The sequence below is a fragment of the Oncorhynchus mykiss genome, chromosome 19 (genome assembly GCF_057628025.1).
Source record: "Oncorhynchus mykiss isolate SJ-2025 chromosome 19, ASM5762802v1, whole genome shotgun sequence".
In the NCBI taxonomy this organism is placed as follows: domain Eukaryota; kingdom Metazoa; phylum Chordata; class Actinopteri; order Salmoniformes; family Salmonidae; genus Oncorhynchus; species Oncorhynchus mykiss.
Genome location: NC_143040.1, coordinates 16,494,566 through 16,517,923, shown reverse-complemented (window position 1 = coordinate 16,517,923; position 23,358 = coordinate 16,494,566). Strand labels below are relative to the sequence as shown.

General features: G+C 43.2%; 1 protein-coding gene across 2 annotated transcripts in view; it reads left to right on the top strand.

Moving 5' to 3' along the window:
- The window catches only part of LOC110514910 (hydroperoxide isomerase ALOXE3-like), a 34,159-nt gene extending 14,455 nt beyond the window's left edge, over positions 1 to 19,704 (top strand). Inside the window, exons 5-16 of one of the 2 annotated variants that reach the window (XM_090210258.1) lie at positions 21 to 102; positions 2,017 to 2,139; positions 2,867 to 2,970; positions 3,092 to 3,261; positions 3,446 to 3,589; positions 3,958 to 4,161; positions 4,420 to 4,506; positions 8,998 to 9,167; positions 10,084 to 10,205; positions 18,070 to 18,170; positions 18,269 to 18,439; positions 18,597 to 19,704. In XM_090210258.1, the coding sequence (XP_090066384.1) occupies positions 21 to 102; positions 2,017 to 2,139; positions 2,867 to 2,970; positions 3,092 to 3,261; positions 3,446 to 3,589; positions 3,958 to 4,161; positions 4,420 to 4,506; positions 8,998 to 9,167; positions 10,084 to 10,205; positions 18,070 to 18,170; positions 18,269 to 18,439; positions 18,597 to 18,776 (1,658 nt within the window). In that variant the 3' untranslated portion in view covers positions 18,777 to 19,704. The remainder of the gene's footprint in view (positions 1 to 20; positions 103 to 2,016; positions 2,140 to 2,866; positions 2,971 to 3,091; positions 3,262 to 3,445; positions 3,590 to 3,957; positions 4,162 to 4,419; positions 4,507 to 8,997; positions 9,168 to 10,083; positions 10,206 to 18,069; positions 18,171 to 18,268; positions 18,440 to 18,596) is intronic. The other variant, XM_090210259.1, reaches the window with a different exon arrangement.
- The last annotated feature ends 3,654 nt before the right edge of the window (positions 19,705 to 23,358 follow it).

The window sequence follows — 23,358 nt, the reverse complement described above, 5'->3', positions numbered from 1 at the left end:
TATGGCATTTTGTTGATAAGGTAAACTGATATTCAATGAGACCTGGCCAGAGGCCATAGAAGAGAGAAAGAAGGAGCTGCAGAGTCGGCAAAAGGTGTACCGGTGAGAGGCTGGTTCTGAGATCTTGAAACTCAATTCCTAAGATGCAGAAACAATTCAAAACAACATCCAAATGCTTTTGAATCAGCACTTTTAGAGAGCAATGAACTAAAGTGGTACAAACACGAAAGTAACAAAATGTGTCACCTACTGTCTTTTTAAACACACTGTTGGGACCAAAGTTATTATAGTAAACTAAAACTGAAACAAAAATTAATCATGAAAAAACTATTTCCTAAACTGAAATAAAATGATTAAGAAATCAGTTTGAAAAACTATACTGAAACTATTATCTTTGCCTCTAAAACAAACTAAAACAAAAAACATCAAATTATGTTCAGTTGTAGTTTGTTTTTCTACTAAACTTTGGGCTAAAATGGAAATGGCTTTTAAAAGTTCTGAATCGGATGGGTCAATTCTGCCAGGAAAATGGCAACGTTTCAAATAGGCAGCTAGTGCACCACTTTTACTAGCTATTAGTAGCTAACACATGTGCAATGACTTCATTTGATGTTTTTTTCCCCCTCTTTCTGTCAGGTCAAGGTACTTTATTCTTCTTACGGTAGTCAGTTTAATAATGTTGACATACTGCTTTACTCATCTCATGTATATACTGTATTCTATTCTACTGTATTTTAGTCAATGCAACTCCGACATTGCTCATCCTAATATTTATATATTTCTTAATTCCATTCTTTTACTTTTAGATGTGTGTATTGTTGTGAATTGTTAGATACTACTCTACTGTTGGAACTAGGAACACCAGTATTTCGCTACACCCGCGATAAACATCTGCTAAATATGTAAATGTGTCCAATAAAATGTGGTTTTGACTACTAAAGTTAAATAAAAGCAATGGATTGCTGTTAACATGGGCAAGTCACATTGAGATTGACTTCATAATTTAAATATAACCGAGACTATGACCTGACCCATCACCTTATTTAAAACTGCCCCCCAGTGGCAAGAAGTGAAATCCCCCAAAAACACTCAAACTATAGTCCAACAACACATAAATGTCTTCTAGCCTCCCACGCCTAGGCTACTTTCTGTCCCTTACACAAAAACTCAAACCAAAATAATATAAAAATGAAATAGAAATGTTTTTTAATCGAAGGAAAACAGAATCTAAACTAGAAAATCAAGTCTGAAAATGAATTGAAACTAAACAGGTTATTATTATTTCTTTGTTTAAATATAAAAAATTAAAAACAAAGAACTATAATAGCCTTGTTTGGGACTGAGCCCTATGTACGTACAGTTGTATCCCAGCAATTTCGAAGCTCTCTTGCACATGTTTTATGTGGAGTGACCCCTCTCACTGTTGAGACTGGTCGATACACAAACACTCCCTCAAACATCTATGTACTTGTTTTGTTTTTACAATGGTTCCATTGAAACATATGCTCATGTCTTGCTTCACTGTGGGTTACACAACAACATTCGAGAGGATGTGTTTCCTCAGCTGTCCAGTCAAAAATATTATTTTAACAGTCTAGATGAAAATAATAAATTACGACATCTTCAAGCAATTATGTAAATGTGACTTATCCTCCAATGGAGACTTCTTTATGAGTGCCTAATTGTCCATTTATGTACAGATTTCTGTTTATGCGTACAGAGGTAATGTATTATAGATCACACCTCTACTGTACCATGTTTGACTATGATTGTTTTTAGTGTCTCAACTCAATTTGAGTGGTCCACAATGTATTAAAAAAAACGCTAGTGTATAGTTGTAGCATTTGTGGAATGACACATCATTTTTTCTAAACTATAAACTCTAAACTCCAAAGAAACAAATAACTCTTAAACACAGATACATTCATGTGAAGTCACCTAAGCTACCATTTTGTATGTAATGGTGAACGACAGGCTGTGTATCCCGTCTTGATTTACCATGTCTATTCCCTTCAGTTGGAGTATATATGCCGAGGGTCTACCCCAAATAATGAAAGTTGACAGCGCTTCTGATCTCCCTGCTGAGGTCCGCTTCTCTTTCACCAAGGACTTGGAGTTCAAGTTCACAGCAGTTGAAGCGTAAGTTGGAGCACTGGTTTTCAAAATGGTTTTGCTTACTGTAAAACAGTCACATTTTGCTCTTCCCAGAGTACCCCTGAAGTATACACCCTCGTGTGCATTTTACCTGTAGGCCTATGCTCTTGTGAGTCTTCGCAAGTACCACCTGAGTATAGACCAAGTATCCCCAGGGGAACATGGAAACCAGGTTGAGAACCATAAGAGGCAGCACCAGGAAATGAATTTGATATTTATTCATCTCTATTGGCATATCCCCAACACACCTTTAAAAATACTTCCTTTACAGTGAGATGAGATGTGATTGTCCTACACCAGTTCAGGTAATTGTGATATTATGAGATGTTGGGAATGTGGCCATCAGGTTTGTGGTGGAACGTGGATTATAGGAATGATGCCAGTAATAACACCCTCAGGCAAGGTTTTCCTAAATGAATTTGCTTTTAGCCACTCAAATCATGCCTGAAATCGTATCAAATAACAAGCCCATTAACCATTTAGCAGACATTATAACCAAATAGCTGAACTTTTCACCAAATCAAATGCAGATTGACACATAATATTAAGAATATGTGGCCTGTGAATGAGTCGATCACCCTAGGGGGAGGATGTTGAAGAGTAGTGGACCTAGCACAGAGCCCTGGGGGACATCCTGGCATTGTTAGCACCACTCTAATCAACTGCACCATCTTTCTCATGTTGAAGTCAAGTTCCTCCTCTATCCTGGCAGATTGTTGTCACTCAAACTAGAAACTCATTCCACCAACAAGAAACAATGGAAGAGCCTAGATGAACTCAGTCACGTTTTCAATGGACACAAGACTGACGTCTATGGTAAGTTGGTCTCAGTCTTTAAAAAAGGCAGCATTCAAATAGCTCACTGGAATCATTAGCATCTCATTATTATTTTGCACAAAGTTTCATTTTACACGTGATCATTTTTGTTTCTTTCTAGAATATGTTGAAAAGAACTGGAAGGAGGACGAGTTTTTTGGGTACCAGCTTCTGAACGGCCTCAACCCCATGATGATCCATCGCTGCTCCAAGCTTCCAGAGAACTTCCCCGTCACAGAAGACATGGTGAAAGCTTCCCTTTTCGGGAAAAACCTTGAAGCAGAAATTCAGGTTTGTAAAAATGGAGTAATGTATGTCATTCATCGTTCTGTTATTGCTCTAGTGGTTTCTTCCTCTGGAAATTGTGTGTGGTACAGTACAATATGTTGTACATTGTGTCAGTACACTTCCTTTGGCATGGTGGTGTTGTTGGCACATCTACCTCCCTAACTCATTAATGTCCTAACCTAAACAGAAAGGCAACATCTTCCTGGTTGACTACAAGCGTCTACATGGAGTGACTGCAAACGTGATCCACGGGAAACAGCACTTCTTGGCTGCTCCTCTCTGCTTGCTCTATGTGACCCCAGAAGATAAGCTCATTCCCATCGCAATCCAGGTACATCTCACATAAGAATGAGATCTTTACTTCCGAAACCCAAATTAAATCATCTTAACAGAATGTTTGCCACTGGGAGTTCTCTTGAACCAAAAGGAGTCCCATAAATGGACATAAATATTGCTCAGAAATTAACTAATAAACTAACCAGAAAGCAAAAAGCATGAGCAAAAGCATATACTGTTAGCCTAAAACTAAGGATTTGGGGGTTTCATGATTGATGTTATTTCCTACGTCTGCATGAACCATACAGGCAACACTCATTTTAAGAAAAAAACTATTAAAACTTCCGGATGTCTTTAAATTGTAACAATATACACATTCTCAATTAATGAAGCAAGCCATGATTGTTCTGCTTCCTTTCACAGCTGAAGCAGGAGCCTGGAGAAGACAACCCCATCTTCCTCCCTACTGACTCAGAGTATGACTGGCTCCTGGCCAAGATCTTTGTGCGGAACGCTGACTTCGCGGAACACGAGCTGAACTTTCACTTGCTGAGGACTCACCTGCTGGCTGAGGTGTTTGCCGTGTCGACACTGCGTAACCTACCAATGGTGCATCCCATCTACAAGGTACATACCTACTGCTGTGCATGCAGACACTGAGTATGTTTTCAACTGTTATAACACTACAGTTGTGTGAGTTTTCATTTTCCGATTAACTCAATACTTTTAACATGATTAAGAGAACCTGAAGTATTTGGAAATAAATGTATTCATTGTATGTATTTTTTGTAATTGAAAGAAGCAGCAGGTTGTTTGTAGTACAGTACAATACATAGCAATTTTAGGTGTGAATTTCATGTATGATTGTTCCATCTTTCTCCATAGCTCCTGATCTCTCACTTCCGCTACACTCTGCAGATCAACACTCTAGCTAGACAGGCCCTCATATCAGAGAATGGGCTGTTCACAGAGGTACTGCCTATTCCATTCTTATTGTGTTCTATAATACGTTAATACACGTGGAATGTCACAATGCTAGTGGAAACTGATTCAAAAGCATAAGAGAGCTCTGTGTTCAAAAATAAGCACCCTGCTTTCTGCATGCTTATAAATGCACCGCTGATACAATCCATTTCTACTAGCATTGTTACATTCTCCAAAAATGATTATTCTGGACGTTCCAAAATTAACAGCTAACTTATTTAAAAACTGTTCGGATTAAACAACGTGAAGTACATCTAAAATAAGGCCTTCTAAACACTATACGATTATACAATCGTAACTTTTGTTTCGTTCCCCAGCAAAAATGTCACTCAAACAGAAGGGGGAACTAACAGAGTCACTGAGCAACGACCAAAACAAAACAGGTGGGGTTTTAGGAGGGCTTCTGAAAGACACTCATGGGGGTGTCCACTGAAAGTTGACTAGCAACAACAACTGGAACCTAAAAGACACCCACCATGAGCTCCGACAAAATTTGCCCAAGAAGAGGCAAACAAAAGAAAAACCCACATCAAACTTACAGACAAGAAGCAAACCAAAAAGGTGGAGAAAAACTAAAATCAGACAAAGGAATGTTTTTCTAGAACTCATATAGGGAGCACCACACCTAAAGGTGTTGACCCTCCACATATCTCAAGACATCTGGAGCACTGGGCCGACCATTCTTAAATAGCACCTGCGCCAGCACCGTGAAACACCTTCCCACTAACAAGATGGCAACCAGCACAGGTGTAACACATACTCTACATGCTAACGCCCTACATGCTAACGAGCTATACTGTATGTGCCTTAAGTCCTACCTCAAAACATAAATGGGAAAATCAAAGCCTGTAACACATTTGACACTGAGCTGGTTATCGTTTTGAGATGTACACCTAGCGACACATACCGCGGTTGTCACGGCCGTCCTCCTCTTCATCTGAAGAGGAGAGGCGAGATGGATCTGAGGACCAATACGCGGCGTGGTAAGTGTCCATGGTAAATCTTTAATCAAGAAAGACTGAACACTATACAAACGAGTAACAAAACCAATAAACCAAATTCGACCGTGAAGCTACAAAATGAGACCTGTGCTGAAACAAGCCACTAACATAGACAATCACCCACAAACAAACAGTGCAACCCAGGCTACCTAAGTATGATTCTCAATCAGAGACAACTAATGACACCTGCCTCTGATTGAGAACCATACTAGGCCGAAAACATAGAACTGCCCCAAAACATAGAAAAACAAACATAGACTGCCCACCCAACTCACGCCCTGACCATACTAAATAAATACAAAACAACGGAAATAGAGGTCAGAACGTGACAGTACCCCCCCCCCCAAAGGTGCGGACTCCGGCCGCAAAACCTTGACCTATAGGGGAGGGTCTGGGTAGGCGTCTGTCCGCGGTGGCGGCTCTGGCGCGGGACGCGGACTCCACTTCCTCATTGTCTTAGTCCGCCTCCGTGGCTTTCTCACCATGGCCCCCCTACTCAATGACCCCACTGGACAGAGGGGCTGCTTGGGACAGAGGGGCAGCTCGGGACAGAGGTGGGGCAGCTGCTCGGGACAGCAGGACAGCTGCTCGGGACAGAGGTGCGGCAGCAGCTCTGGGCAGAGGGGCTCCGGCAGAGGCGCCGGACAGGCGGGAGGCTCCGGCAGAGGCGCCGGACAGGCGGGAGGCTCCGGCAGCGGCGCCGGACAGGCGGGAGGCTCCGGCAGCGGCGCCGGACAGGCGGGAGGCTCCTGCAGCGGCGCCGGACAGGCGGGAGGCTCCGGCAGCGGCGCCGGACAGGCGGGAGACTCCGGCAGCGGCGCCGGACAGGCGGGAGACTCCGGCAGCGGCGCCGGACAGGCGGGAGGCTCCGGCAGCGGCGCCGGACAGGCGGGAGGCTCCGGCAGCGGCGCCGGACAGGCGGGAGGCTCCGGCAGCGGCGCCGGACAGGCGGGAGACTCCTGCAGCGGCGCCGGACAGGCGGGAGGCTCCGGCAGCGGCGCCGGACAGGCGGGAGACTCCGGCAGCGGCGCCGGACAGGCGGGAGACTCCGGCAGCGGCGCCGGACCGGCGGGAGGCTCCGGCAGCGGCGCCGGACAGGCGGGAGGCTCCGGCAGCGGCGCCGGACAGGCGGGAGGCTCCGGCAGCGGCGCCGGACAGGCGGGAGACTCCGGCAGCGGCGCCGGACAGACAGGACCACCTGCAGGGAGGAGACAGAGAGAGCCTGGTGCGTGGGGCTGCCACAGGAACCACCAGGCTGGGGAGACCTTCAGGAGGCTTGGGGTTAGGAGGAGGCACCTGAAGGACCGGGCTGTGGGGGAGCACTGGAGCTCTGGTGCGCAACCTTGGCACCACTTCCCCAGGCTGGATAACCACTCTAGCCCGGACCCGCCAGAGTGCAGGCATAGGTTGAACCGGGCTGTGGGTAAGCACGGGAGATCTAGTGCTTACTACACGCACCTCTCCCTTAGGCTCCATTCCCACAGTCGCCCGGTACGAGCGGAGCGCAGGCAGAGGACGCACTGCACCCTCCCAGCGCCCCGGAGACACAGCACGCAGAGCCGGCGCAGGATACCCCGGACCAAAACTGCGTACCGGCGACCAGACCCGCTGAGCAGGCACCATACGCCCTGGCTCGATGCCCGCGCTCGCATGACACTCTCGGGGGGCTGTCCTATAGCGCACCGGGCTATGGACACGTACTGGCGACACCGTGCGCTTAACCGCATAACATGGTGCCTGACCAGTAACGCGCTGCTTATAATAAGCACGAGGAGTGAGCGCAGGTCTGCTACCTGGCTTAGCTTCACCCCTCGTGTGCCCCCCCCAAAAAAAAATTTGGGGCTGCCTCTCGTACCTGTCGCACTGCCCTGCTGCCTTCGCCAACCTCATTCTCCTGTAACCTTCCTTGCACTGCTCCATCGAATCCCAGGCGGGCTCCGGCACTCTCCCTGGGTCGATGGCCCATCTGTCTATCTCCTCCCAAGTTGTGTAGTCCTGTGAAGCCGGCCGCTGTTGTTGTTGCTGCCGCTGCTGCTGCTGCTGTCGTCGCTGTTTTCTACCACGCCGCTTGGTCCTTGGTTGGTGGGTGATTCTGTCACGGCCGTCCTCCTCTTCATCTGAAGAGGAGAGGCGAGATGGATCTGAGGACCAATACGCGGCGTGGTAAGTGTCCATGGTAAATCTTTAATCAAGAAAGACTGAACACTATACAAACGAGTAACAAAACCAATAAACCAAATTCGACCGTGAAGCTACAAAATGAGACCTGTGCTGAAACAAGCCACTAACATAGACAATCACCCACAAACAAACAGTGCAACCCAGGCTACCTAAGTATGATTCTCAATCAGAGACAACTAATGACACCTGCCTCTGATTGAGAACCATACTAGGCCGAAAACATAGAACTGCCCCAAAACATAGAAAAACAAACATAGACTGCCCACCCAACTCACGCCCTGACCATACTAAATAAATACAAAACAACGGAAATAGAGGTCAGAACGTGACAGCGGTAGCGTAAATTGATCATCAGGCTGAACTGTCAGGCGTTGCCTAGCGACACATACCGCGGTAGAGTAAATTGATCATCAGGCTGAACTGTCAGGCGTTGCCTAGCGACACAAACCGCGGTAGAGTAAATTGATCATCAGGCTGAAGTGTCAGGCATTGTTGTGATACATCTCTGTGAACCTCTCAGCCCTAAACGGGAGGGTTGTTTAGCAACAAAACCGATGCATGCGCAGTTTGAGGGCAAAACAACTGTCAATGCCAAAGGATTATTGGCAACTTTAACTCTATTTTGTCTCCAAATGTTTATTGAAAACATAAATACAATAAGCACTTGTCTCTCAAATATATCGTTACAGTTGTTGGCTAGATAGAGAATTGTATCCATATTAGCATAGCCATATTAGCATAGATGTGATGAGTTAAAACACCTAAAAACAAGACATGGTATCAAGGACAAAATGCAACTAGCTGAAACAAGCCACCTGCGATTCCCCACATGGTAGCTTCTTGTCATTGTTGCTAGCTATCTGACCGTTCAGACTCATAACACACAGCCATCTATGCGTGTGCATCATTTTTGTGATATCAGGCAACCTGTCTTTGTCGCTTAAACCACAGAGCTGCCCTGGCGTCTGTCATTAACACTTTTTGTCATTGATAACCCTGTTTGATATTTAAAACACTGATCGCCATTAGAACCCAACTGCATGTCCAATTATATGACACAAGGAGAGAAGTGACAGGTTTTTCTCACTGGTTACATAAACCATGTTTCCATCCAACCATCATGAGGCTGAATTACCCAACAGGCTTGATGGAAACAGCACATTTTTGCAATGTAAGAAAAAAACCTGTATAAATAAATAAATAAATAAACTTTAGACAAGGGTGGATATTTTGCTCTGTGAAATAGATTATGTCATGATTAAAAAAAGGTGAACTATCCCTTTAACCCATCTTGAAGAATGCCAGTGTCGGAGGTCCAGGGATGATGGAGTTCCTGAAGAAAGCTGTGGCCTCATTGACCTACAGCTCCCTCTGTATGCCGGAGGACATCACAGCACGTGGTCTGGAGTCAATCCCCAACTTCCTCTACAGGGATGATGGACTCAGGTTGTGGGACATCGTTCACAGGTAGTTTGTGTACAGGTCTCTTGAGTTTTGTGGTGAAAAAAAATCCAAGATCTGTCAATTTGGCAGCACAATTAGATTTGTGCATTATAAGGAGGCTAGTTCATGCAGCTACATTTTTGCTCAGTTTACTAAACTGTAGTCTACTCGTTCCTCCAAAGTAAATCATGCTGCCAGATTATTATATATTTCACATGATTAGTGATTAATTAAGTTTAAAAAGCTGTACCTAATTTTAAGACCAATCCTGTTAAGTGAACTGAACTCTTTTTAAAATGGTGAACCAATTTTTTGTTAACTATTTTTTTTCGTAAAGGAACATTGGACATCTAGTCAAATCATAACAATTTGACTAGATGTCAAAAGCATAACACTTCAACCCAATTACCCATAGACAGACAGGCTGCAAATGTTTTCACAATTATTATTATTTTTAAATGAAGCTGAACATTCCTGGGTCGCACGTCTTTTCAGTTCGCTGCAGCTAGCGACTGCAACAAGCTGCAACAAACACTCAAACAGGACAGTTATATCTCCATCTCATCATACAAAGTCTCAATCATGGACACTTACTGACAGTCGTGGCTGCTTTGCATGATGTATTGTTGTCTCTACCATCTTGCCCTTTGTGCTGTCATCTGTGCCTAGTTAATATATATTAAACATGTAATTGCCCCTCCCTGTTGCATAGAACAAGCTTCCATTCCCTGTCACCATGAGATTTATGATTCTTTTATGATTTTTTTATTTAACCTCTGATATATTTTTTTTTATTAAGTCTAACATGTGCACTTTATAACAATGTTAAAATAAAAATCACCAAGTTACCCTACTCATAAGGCACCTAACTGGTAGAACAGTCCTGTGTTTTGTCATGGTGTTTTGCTAATACCTGATATTGTCCTGTGGTTTTGTATAGGTTTGTTCACAATGTGATTGGTCACTACTACACCTGTGACTCAGACGTCCAGAAGGACTCTGAACTGAAGAACTGGATCGAGGAGATCTTCTTCCATGGGTTCCTGGCAGAAACCAGCACAGGTTACACTTTTCTCATTTAAAAGACACACTAGCTCTTTCTCAACTCTTAATCACAAGACTACATCAGTGCAATACAAATGTACAGATCTGATTTGTTGATGAATGTTTCTGATAATACGTAATATTCAGAAAATTCCAAGTGATTCCATACAGTATCTACTGTAGGTTTGAAACCAATTGGCATCAGATTTTCATGTGAATATTCTAAAATCTTTTTTCTAATCTTCCCACCAGTGGTGTTTCCACCAAAGGGACTTGTATCCGCAATACAAATCAGTGCATGATGACAAAATGTACTTTTTCACAAACATTTTGTTTTTAAATCTCAAGTTCAATGTGTTTCCATCACATTTTTAACTCTATCGATAGTTTTGTCACAAACTGTTGCGTTAAATAGCAAATGTGCCTACTCTGGTCTTGGCACGTGTGCTCTAGCAAACAGCTGGCAGATACAGTGAGGATGGGGGTAGTCTACATTATGAGATTATTATGGATTTTTATCTGTCAAACGGTAGTCAAGCATCTATCATCATGTCACCAGAATAAACCCCTCGATATTTCTTGGAAAGTAGCATCAAGCTCATCACCGTGCACTTTCACCACCCTGGGAAGTTCATCATAATTGATTTAATCTGTAGCATGTTGCTGAAATGTGTATGATAAAAATGAGTGGCGGTGTCAGTTCCTGGAAGCATAACCACGGAAAGCGAGGCCAGGCCTGTTGCAGCTCTATAAACTTCCCACAATAACCAAGTCGTAGTGGACCACACACCATATCATTGTGTGACTCCAAGTTTTCTTGGATATGATGGTTATTATATGAATATTTGCACAAAAGATATTTCCACTGCCATTTTTTTGCATAATTAATTTGACCGACACACAAATATCCCACAATGTCGATTGTAATTGTACCGAAACGTCCTGTTTCCATCACAGCTGTTTTTTTATACCGTGTGACTTACATAAAAGCTGTGGATGGAAACATAGTTACACAAACTAATGGGATTTGATGGTTCTTTCAATGGTGGATGGATGACTCTCTTTGTGGATACAAACTGGATGGAGACTGATTATCCTTTGGTTTTTTAAATCGTTAACTGAACACTGTTACAAGCATTCATGAACTGCCATTCTTCCTGTTCTCTTCCAACAATTAACCAAATCTGACCAATCAGAATAGCGCAAAGTAGTTGCAAGGTAGATAATCAATTACCATTCCAATTCACCACACTGTAGGACTAACAACAGTGGCTTAGAAAATAACTATCATACAATAATCTTACATTTCTTCCCCCCGCCCCCTAGAGAAACATCCCCGTTTCTACATTCGATAAGAAAAAAAGAATACTGCTGGAGGTCCATAGATCTATAGACTTCTCACTTCCGTACATAGACTCCCCTGTCACTTAAGAGACTAACTCAGCGGCAACCTGGGTGCTCAGACAAACTTTGCTCCAGTACCGCTGGTTGAGGTGTAGACATCTGGTTTCCTGAGGGGTCAGGTGGGTCAATGTCTAATGGGCTGGGCAAGAGGGGTCCTAACAAGGGGCCTGGTGAGGCATAGGGAGATCCAGGGACGTCTCAGGTAAGTAGTGTTCCCATGTCTCACAGGGCCTTGAGGATCTGAAGGGTAAGGCACCTGACAAGACTGTCAGGGTCAGAGGTCGAGGAGGTGCAGGAAAGTGTTCCACAGGCCCATTCGTTCCAGGTCGGGGTACAGGTGAGGTGTACGGTCTTAAACAATTTTAGTGGATCACTTGGGTCTTGTTAGATTGGTACAGCAGGTACCTGACCCTGTAGATTACACCAGGGTCTTGTTCTATAGATCCAAGGCACTCATCAAAGGGACCTTTGCAGTGATGTGAAAGCTTCTGACGTGCTATTGCAGGGTCTTTAAGCCATACAAGGTCTCCTGGGTTGTAGAGAATGTGCATGACATTCGTCGTAGTTGCGTTTTTGTTGAAAGTGAGCATGTTCTCTGTTCTGTATGGGAGATCCAAAGGGCAGACTGGAACATGTCGGTGAGTTAAGCTGTATAATCTGCTGGCAATCCCGGTGTAGAGATGGACCGCTGCAGTCCAGAGGGGAACAGTAGCTTGGCTGACATCTCCGCTTCTCAACCATGTGTCAGACAGAAGAGGCAGAAATCCGTTGTAGAGGGAGTGCTGGTGTTGTAGGCCAGGGCAAGTTGGTTGAGGCACATGTCACCAGGCTGTTGAGGCAGTGTCTTGGTTGGGAGATCGATGAGTGTCCGATTTTAAATTGTTCCACCATCCCATCACATTGTGGATGATAGGAGCTGGATCTGGTCTTCTTAACTCCCAGCAACTGGCAAAGGACTCAGACGATGTCTGCCTCAAACTGATGTTCTTTGTCAGTGTTCAAGGTCTCTGGTAAGTCATGTTCGCTGACAAAGTTCTTGAAGAGACAGTGCTGGTCTTTCATGGCACAGAGGTTGACGTACTTTGAAAATTAATTCTGCACCACAAGCACATAAAGTGCCTTCAGAAAGTATTCATACCCCTTTGCTTATTCCACTTTTTGTTGTGCTACAGCCTGAAATCAAAATGAATGAAATATTATTATTTTCTCACCCATCTAAACACAATACCCCATGATGACAATGTGAAAATGTTTTCAATTTTTTTGTGCAAATTTATTTAAAATGAAATATCTACTTTACATACATATTCATACCCCTGAGTCAATACATGTTAGAATAACCTTTGGCAACAATTACAGATGTGAGTCTTTCTGGGTAAGTCTGTAAGGGCTTTGCACACCTGGATTGTACAATATCTGCCCATTATTATTTTCCAAATTCTTCAAGCTCGTCAGGCGGCAGGTAGCCTAGTGGTTAGAGCGTTGGTCCAGTAACTGAAAGGTTGCCAGATCAAATCTCTGAGCTGACAAGGTAAGATCTGTTGTTCTGCCCCTCAGTAAGACAGTTAACCCACTGTTCCTAGGCTGTCATTGTAAATAATAATGTGTTCTTAACTGACTTGCCTAGTTAAATAAAAAAATTATTGATCATTGCTAGACAATCATTTTCAGGTCTTGCCATAACAAATTAAAACACTCGGCCACTTAGGAACATTCACAGTCTTCTTTGTAAGCAACTTCAGTGTAGATTTGGCCTTGTGTTTTAGGTTATTGTCCTGCTGAAAGGTAAATTAATCTCCCAGTGTCTGGCAGAAAGCAGACTGAACCAGGTTTTCTTCTAGGATTTTGCATGTGCTTATCTCCATTCTGTAAAAACTCCCCCTTCCTTAACAATTACAAGCATACCCATATCATGATGTAGCCACCACTATGCTTGAAAATATGAAGAGTGGTACTCAGTTTGTGTTGTATTGGATTTGCCCTAAACATAACACTTTGTATTCAGGACAGTATGGCTTTAGTGCCTTATTGCAAGCAGGTCTTATTTTTATTCTGTAAAAGCTTCTTGTACATGGTTAGCAAAAACAACACCTTTCCTCTTTTTGGGCAAGCACAGCACTCACCGCAGAGCAAGATGTGTCTGTGTAAAGGTAGAACGGCTGCGTGAAGTCTGGGAAGACAACTATGGGAGGCTCTGACAAGGAGTGTTTCAGGTAGGAGAATGCGTCTTGGCATGCTTAAGTCCACTAGAAAGGAACATTATTTTCAGTCAGCATATTTAGCAGTACAGCATGGTGTGCAAAGCTCTTGATAAACTATATGGTAATATCCACAGAGTCCCAGGAAGGCTCTCACTTCTGTGGATGTGTGAGTAGGCCAGTCCTTCACATTTTGCACATTACTTGGTTCTGGCTGAATTCCATCTTTGGACGTGATGTGCTCTAGGAATAGTACCTGGTCTTGGGTGAGACGACACTTGGCAGGGTTCAGCTTCAGGCCGCTGGCTTGGAATCGGGAGAGGATTTCTTTCAGGTGCTGCAGGTGTTTCCCTCGAAGGAACGGATGTAGATGAGGACATCATCCAAGTAGAAGTTTTTCATCGGAGGCCCCACAGTACATACTTCATTACTCTCTTGAATGTCACTGGAGCATTGGTCAGCTCACCTCATTGGCATACAGCTCACATCCTCTTGTGAATGCTGTCTTTTCTCGATCCTTCTGCTCCACGTGCCAGTACCCATGCTGAAGATCCACTGTTGAGAACCAGTCAGAGCCAGACAGCCCATCCAAGGCATCGTTGACTCGCTGCAGTGGATTAGAATCTTTTGATGGTCTCAATATTTAGCTTTCTGTAATCCAAACAGAAACGCCAGGATCTGTCCTTGTTGGGGTCAGAACTACTGGTGCAGCCTAAAGAATGTAGCTTCCTCCGATTACAACTGTCTTCAAGAGTTTGTCAACTTGGTTCTGTATTTCCTGCCTTTGGTCTGTTGTCACACGGTAGGCACAATGTTTGACAGGCATGGCATTGCCAGTGCGGACACAATGTTTTATTAGGCCTGTTTGACCTTGGCCTTCTGAACTCTTGCAGAAGACGTCTGTGTACTTCTTGAGAAGCGATTTCAGTGACTCATCTTGAGCGGACGACAAGTTAGTCTCAATCAATCAAATGTATTTATAAAGCCATTTTGACATCAGCACATCACTATACAGAAACGCAGCCTAAAATCCCAAACAGCAAGCAATGCAGATGTAGAGGCATGGTGGCTAGGAAAAATTCCCTAGAAATGCAGTGACCTAGGGAAAAAAACAAGAGAGGAACCCGGTTCTGAGGGGTGGCCAGTCCTCTTCTGGCTGTGCTGGGTGATTATAAGAGTGCATGGCCATTTAAGGCCAGATTGTTCTTCAAGATGTTCAAAGATGACCGGCAGGGTCAAATAATAATCACAGTGATTGTAGAGGGTGCAACCGCTCAATACCTCAGGAGTAAATATAAGTTGGTTTTTCATAGCCGAGCATTCAGAGGTCAAGACAGCAGGTGAGGAAGGAGAGAGAGAGAGAGAGTGAGAACAGTTTTCAACAAGCAATTGAGTTGCGAGACTCTGCTGTAGAGCTCATCACTCCCCCTAACTGGGAGGGTGCCAGAGACAATTACTCGATGCTGACACATCTTTCTAGAGAATTTACACGCTGAAGCTATGTTGCGCTTGGTGACCTCTGATTGTTTCATCCTAACTTCGTTGGTACCAATGTGGATAACAATATCCCCATACTCTCTATGCTCACCAGTTTTAGACTTAGCCAGCACCCTCTTTCAGTTAGCCTTTACATCTGTCGCCCTGCTCCCTGGTAAACAGTGTATGATCGCTGGATGATGATTTTTAAGTCTAATATTGCGGGTAATGGCATCGCAAATGACTAGGGTTTTCAATTTGTCAGAGCCTAACAATTGCATCTGAAGCTGGGCTTGCAACACGGCTATCCTCACCATAAGGCGATAGATCTCCTGTATATTATGAGTACAGCGACTGCAGTTAGATGTTACTACTTAGCTTTTTCGGCTGGTGGAGGTCCTGTAGAACCATGTCCAGATAAAGCATCCAGGGTGAAAAAGTTGAATGAAAAAAATAAGACGTTGTTAAATGTGTTAAATGCAGATTTGGATTAAACTGTTATTAAAGTAAAACTGAAAAGTTTGGCAGGTAGCCAAGTAGCAACAAACAGCACAGCAGCATGGAGAGAAGTCATCTATCTTCATAGAGGGTGCAGCAACATCCAGGGAAGGTGATGTGGTACAGCATGTCTTCCACAACTGATATCCAGTAGGGCATGTTGCTGTTGCAGGAAACCAAGCCTAGTATCACTGAATGGTGGGCCCCTCTGACAACTTGAAACTCATGCTTGAGATGTTCTTTCCCTAGGGGAAATGTATACTGACAAAGTCCAGCGAATGTCCAAACATTGTTGAAACATTGTCCATTGACAGAGCGAGCAAATGCAAAGGATGTCTTCATGGGGCGCTTTTTCAGAGCTGGATGTGAAGTTCTGAAATCCTCACTGATGATGGAAATGGTCGATCCTGTGTCAAGAAGAGCAGACACTTCAATTCCCTCGAAGATGGCAAGTATGTTAGCTGAAACACCCTCTGTGGAAGCCATCTTGTCACTTTCGTTTTTGAATCGTGGGGTGTCAACAGGGAGCTCTGGTGCACTGGCTGAAGTTAGCTCCTTAACAAACATCTAGTGATCGTTTCCCTGCTGTGTGGAACCAGACACGTTAGACTGCCTAATGTCTGTCAGGGGACTGGAAGTGTACACTGTGCCTGTAATGAGGGCTCACATATCCCTCTATCCTTGGAGGTGGACTCGGGCTGTTGTGTCATCTGTCCCTTGCATTAGACTGGTGCCTGAAGTCTGGGTAGTGAACTCTTGGTGGGTAGTCTAGAGAGTAGTAGTGACAGCTTCCACCATCAGAGCTCCAATCATGTTGGCCTTGGCAGTACTCTGGAGAGGCAATAAATTACAGACGGTGACACTCTGGGCCACGGCATTCAGGTGAGTAGTAGGTTCATGATGGATGTTGAGTTTGATGGTCTGGTGAGAAGCCGAGTGCTCTTCTGGCAGCATCATTGGATGGGGTGGAGGTCCTGTCGGCCCAGAAGCCAAAACACTGTGTGAGGTTCTGGTTTTCCACCTGTAGCTGGTGTACTTCACTCTTCAGGCTATTCACAGTGAGAGTCAGCATGAAGGAGCTTCTCATCTGTGTCATTAGAACGAAACATAGCAACCTAGTCTGGGGTCTGTGCCACTGGCGGGTATGCAGCATGTAGTTGGAGAGCTGCACAAGTTCTTTCAAAGAAACTTGCGACGAGCTGGGCATCACCGATGTCCTCCGCTCCATGAATCTTCGCCTGCAAGGCTGGGTCCAATCCGGCCGCAGTGGTGAAACTTCACCCCTTCCTGTGCCTTGTGGTCATGGTCTGGGAAGGCCTCCAGAACCAACGAGTGATGTCAGCAATGTACACATCCAAGCTCTCATCAGGCTTCCTAGGGCAAGCATTCACATGTGTCTGAAAGAAGGTGCTTGGGGCCAAGGGCTTCCTTGAGTTTGGTCTTGACAACAGAGTAGGTCTTCTGAACCATTAGCGAAAGGCTGTCCCAGTATAGGAGTGCTGAATCAGCTAGGTGCGTGGGAAATACTGAGGCTATTACAGGTCCAACTCCATATCTGGCAGATTGTACATTGCCTGCACAGCCACTTCAAAGCGACAAGACCAGCAAGCAAACAACCCAAGTGCCATCTCCCTGAAAAGCAGGTGGTAGTTAGATCTTTTTTGTAGCCCCCCATGAGGAGTGATGGGGGCTACAAAGTCAATAGCATTGTCCAAAGGTCCATCTTGATTAACATTGTCTAATGGTCCAGCTAGTTTAGCATTAGCTAGAGGTTCAGGGCTACTGTTATTCAGAGATTCTGCTTCAGACACGTTCCAAGAAAGTAGCAAAACGTTGGCAAATAAGCTTAAACATTTTTGAAAAGGTGACAAAAACTGCAGTAATCCTCTAAATCTCTCAGAAAAAGATAGTAGCTAGCTCTTACCAGCTGTCCAGATGAGTCCTTCATCCTTGTGCTAGCTGGTGAAAGTATCTACAATGTCCATGGAAAAATACTTTTGTCCACAATTCATAGATTTCTGATTGACTCATTCACTGACAATGAAGCAAAGCGAGCAGTGTACAATGATACATAATGTATCGTGTGACTAGTTTTTGCAGCTGTCTGCGTTCGGCACTACGGGGAGAGTGAGGGAGAGGGAGAGAGGGCAAAAAATTATTTTCAATGTATGGAATCACTTGGAAATTTCTGGATTTTAGGTCAACTTCCCTTTCATGGTTACCATTCCAAAACTATATCCCGGGTAATTAGAAAAATGTCAATACAGTGTCTGAATGAAGTGGTTTACTGTACCTTCTCCATGCAGGAATCCCTCAGTCTTTCAGTTCAGTGACAGAGTTGGTCAAGTTTATCACCATGGTGATCTTCACAGTGTCTGTCCAACATGCTGCAGTCAACAATGGACAGGTGATGAAACCAATTGTATCATTTTAGTTTGCCATGTTTCTGATGTATTATATTGGAAAAGCAAAGTAGTTTGATCTATTTTGCCATTGTCATTCCAGTTTGATTTTGGGGGTTGGATGCCCAACTTCCCCAACGCTCTGCAACAACCACCTCCCACCACTAAGGGGCAGTGTACTGAGAGCACCATGCTGAAGACCTTCCCTGACATCAATACCACCGTTAATGGCATGGCAGCGGTCTACCTTCTGAGCAGGCAGTCCACTGACTATGTGAGTATATGAGAGAAGCTGTATTAAAGTATATTCTATGACTTTAAAACATTTCATGACAATCCCAATCGAATCGTTTCCTTAGTAGTCATAATTAAAATATACTCAGTGGTTCATGAAACAACAGTTTCCATGTTATTTAAAATTTCCTCCTTAGGTCGCTCTTGGAAATGGCTATCAGGATCACTTCAGTGAGAAGACCCCTCTGGAACTGATTCACGAAACTCAAAATGTGCTGAAGAAATACAACTTTGAAATCCAAGGCAGGAATGTCTCTTTGCCCTTGCCATACACCTACCTGAATCCCAACAATGTGGAGAACAGTGTGGCCCTGTAAAATGAGTCGGTCGTATTTATTAGGCCCCAAATGGAAGAAATGCACAGATACAGGGAGAGACAACCTGGACTTGTCCAATAAGAACCACTTGTTTTCATTTTCCATTGAAGCATGTTTTACAGCCTTTTTCTACGGTGTGCCCTAATAAATGCAACCTAGGTAATTGACTTTGGTTCAATTGTTAGATAAATGTTGCACTTGAACTAGAACTTGAACTGAAACAAAAATATTATAAATAATATTGTACTTAACCCTTCTATTATGTTAGAAAGGGCTATACACGTTTGATGTTCTGATCCAATTTGGAAATGACATTAAGTACAGTTTCCCTTATCAAAATGTGGCTGCGAATGGGACTTTTCCCAGACATTTTCTTCTAAAAACAATGTAGCTGTCCTTCCCTTCACATTTCTTCAGGTTTTACCGGTGAAACATCCATGCAGTATCTGCATACCAACCATTTCATCTCAATCAGTTTGATCTTCTTGAGTTATACAGGGTTTCAAACTATCCTACAGTGTTGTATTGAATGATGTACATTGTGTGAATTGTGGAGCAGATACTGTTAACAAGTTTGCCTAGTGGACCTATTAAGTTTTGGCCACATGAGAGAAAAATGCACTGGTGTTTTTGTCTTACAGTAATGCAATACTATGCTATTATAGTCGGTTCATTATGTGATCTTGCAGACATTGATTCAGCTTTGATCCATCTTTATTAAACAGCACCATTCGCCAGAGTAGCCTGTTCTCTAAGAGCAGAGCAAGGACTGTAGTAAAGTAGAGAATAAACACATGCACAGAATGTGATGAGCAGAAGCTTCAGGATCTTTAGTCCGGAGAATAAAAGTTCAGGGAAAAGTCAGATTGTCAGCAACTCTGTTTTATTTAACCTGTACTCCACTTCAAATAAACGTTGCTCTGTGCAGGAAGCAGCTTGTTTCTAGGACACACCGTTCAAGAGTTATAAAGGTCAAAGTGCGGGTCAAATTTACCCAGAGCATTGTAGATGTCTCGTTTTTTGTTGTTGTACTGGGCTGTATTTTTACAAGTTCATTACCCCTACCTAGACAAGTAGATGAAGGGTCAAAGAGCAACAAATATTTTTGTGATTTCAATCAAAATATTCCGGTCAACTTAAGTTTAAACTTATGTTTTTTGGGTAGCCTAGTGGTTAGACCGTTGGGCAAGTAACCGAAAGGTTGCTGGATCGAATCCCCAAGCTGACAAGGTAAAGATCTGTCGTTCTGCCCCTGAACACTGTCATTGTAAATAAGAATTTCTTCTTAACGGACTTACCTAGTTAAATAAAGATTTAAAAAAACTTCTGACTTCTGTATCATCATCATACACTTTGGTCTAGTGTGGCACAATCAGTAGAGTGAACCTTAAAATAGCCATCAACTCCAATCCCCTAGGGTCATGGCTATCCAATTAGGATCAGAGACGGAAGTGGGAGCGAGAGACACCACTCGCTGTTTTTTTCTGGATCAATGAAAGTCAATGAACTAAGTAGACCAGACTCAGCTGTTATTGCATTGGTGTCCAAGTTAAGTAGACCTGAACTGACAAAAATAAATAAAGGAAACAGCCTAAGTGAACTGTCTTCATTTACAGTGCATTCGAAAGGTATTTTGTTACGTTACAGCCTTATTCTTAAATGATGTAATAATTTTTTCCCTCATTAATCTACATACCCCATAATGACAAAGTAAAAACTTTTGCAAATGTATAAAAAAAACACAACTGAAATATCATATTTACATAAGTATTCAGACCCTTTACTCTGTACTTTGTTGAAGCACTTTTGGCAGCGATTACAGCTTTGAGTCATCTAAGGTATGATGCTACAAGCTTGGCACACCTGTACTTGGGGAGTTTCTCCCATTCTTCTCTGCAGATCCTTTCAAGCTCTCTCAGGTTGGATGGGGAGCGTCATTGCACAGCTATTTTGTCTTGGCTGTGTGCTTAGGGTCGTTGTCCTGTTGGAAGGTTAACCTTCGCCCCAGTCTGATGTCCTGAGCGCTCTGAAGCAGGTTTTCATCAAGGATCTCTCTCTTTACTTTGGTCCATTCATCTTTCCCTCGATCCTGACAAGTCTCCAAATCCTTGCCGCTGAAAAACTTCTTCCATTTAAGAAATATGGAGGCTACTGTGTTCTTGGGAACCTTCATTGCTGTGGAATTGTTTTGCTACCCTTCCCCAGATCTGTGCCTCAACACAATATTGTCTCAGAGTGCTACGGACAATTCCTTTGACCTCATGGCTTGGTTTTTGCTCTGACATGCACTGTCAACTGTGGGACCTTATATAGACAGGTGTGTGCCTTTCCAAATCACGTCCAATCAATTTAATTTACCACAGGTGGATTTCAATCATGTTGTAGAAACATTTCAAGGATGATCAATAGAAACAGGATACACCTGAGCTAAATTTAAAGTCTCAAAGCATGTTGTCTGGTATTTCTGTTATTTAAAAAAAAAAATACATTTGCTAAACTTTCTAAAAACCTATTTTCACTTTGTCATTATGGGTATTGTGTGTAGATGGATGAAAGAAAAAAAGATTTACTCAATTTCAGAGTAAAGCTATAATGTAGCGAAATGTCGAAAGTCAAGGAGTTTGAATACTTTCCAAACGCACTCTATCCACCATCTTTGTTAGGATTTAGGAAGTCTCGATACAGGTGTCTGAGAGGCACATTACCAGAGCTGGCCAAGATTAAGAAGTAATTTTATTTTGCAACGCTCTGTATTTTCTGCTGGCTAGCCCCACCACCACAGAAAGTGATGAGCTAGGCTGAAACACCTGCATTTTGGAGCTGCCTTACTAAAGACAGCAAAAAGGAGACCATGTTTGTATGCGGCTTTATTAACTCAATTGTTATTATTTTTACATTGTTTGCAAACTGATAATATCACGTATTAATACCAAAATAACAAGCAAAACAGGCAAGCCCCCCCCCCCCCCCCCAAAAAAGTATATATATGTATTTATTTTTACCTAATAGTGTGGAGCTCAAAACAGGTGGGGCTCTGAGTCATTTCATATTGTTGATGTCTTCACTATTATTCTACAATGTAGAAAATGGTAAAAATAAGGAAAACTCTGGAATGAGTAGGTGTACCCTGGAATGAGTAGGTGTACCCTGGAATGAGTAGGTGTACCCTGGAATGAGTAGGTGCACCCTGGAATGAGTAGGTGTGTACAAACGTTTGACTGGTACTGTATATACAGTATTATATACACACTGAGAATACCAAATATTAGGAACACCTTGCTAACATTGAGTTGCGCCCGCTTTTGCCCTCAGAACAGCCTCAATTCGTCAGGGAATGGACTCTACAAGGTGTCAAAAGCATTCCACAGGGATGCTGGCCTATGCTGACTTCAATGCTTTCCAGAGTTGTTTCACGTTGGCTGGTTGTCCTTTGGGTGGTGGACCATTCTTGATACACACGGGAAACGGTTGAGTGTGAAAAACCAAGCAGATTTGCAGTTCTTGACACAAACCGGTGTGCCTAGCACCTACTTCCATACCCCATTCAAAGGCACTCAAATGCTTTGTCTTTCCCATGTGATGGAACATTTTATGTTGGTGCTTTTCTATTTCTACATTTCTGTGTTCTATGTTTGTGCTTTTCTAATAACCGTTTTCTGTGTTCATGCAAGTGACTAATTGAACGAATCCTCACTATTAGTAACTTCAATTTGGGAGTACTCCCAGACTCTTGTTTTGAGAATGAAAGATCTCTCAGTTTCAAGGTCTCTGCTTAGAGAGAAGAAGCCTCGTGAGGTATTGGTCTGTCACATGCATGACCCAGTATTGGTCGGTCACATGAGTGAACCAAACGTTAATGATGAACGAATAAGCTAAATCATGCACATATAACTTGTCTGTATATAAGAGATCTAACGGGACTGCCTCGGTAGAGCTCCTGATCGACAAAATGATGACAAAAGGTTTTCTTACTAATTATTTGCCTTCTTTTGAATGTCATTGTATTTCCAAGCCACTGTAATGCACTTTGGATGAAATCTTCATCAGGGCTCATTGACGATGCATTGAGTAGAATGCTCAGTCGGGCATCAACCCAAAATGAGCGTTCAAAACAATATTGTGACAAACATGCAACCCATGAATAGACCTCTATATATGAGTGACTGTGTCCAACACACCACCACTTATGTTGGGAACCTACTAACCCCCCCCAAAAAAATTGTTCTCAATTACATGTATTGCTAAAATAATGGTTGATGGAAATACAGGCAGGCACCACATTATTACAGGACAAAACAGCTCAATCAAGCATGATGGTATTGTAAGTATAAAAGTAAAGCTTCATTTTATGTAATTAAAAAAGCTTGAAAAGGTAGTGGAACGGTATTAGTGTGGTGTGTGAAGAATCCAATACTTGAACTTGTGTGCGGTACAAATTACATTATTGTGGGCACACCTCCTCAAATAGTATTAATTAGGCTGTTTGAGAAGGTTTGAATCCTAAGCAACCTGCATACACATTGTTTGAAGTACAATAGACCAACATAGCACAGGAGGCTACTGAGGGGAAGACAGCTCATAA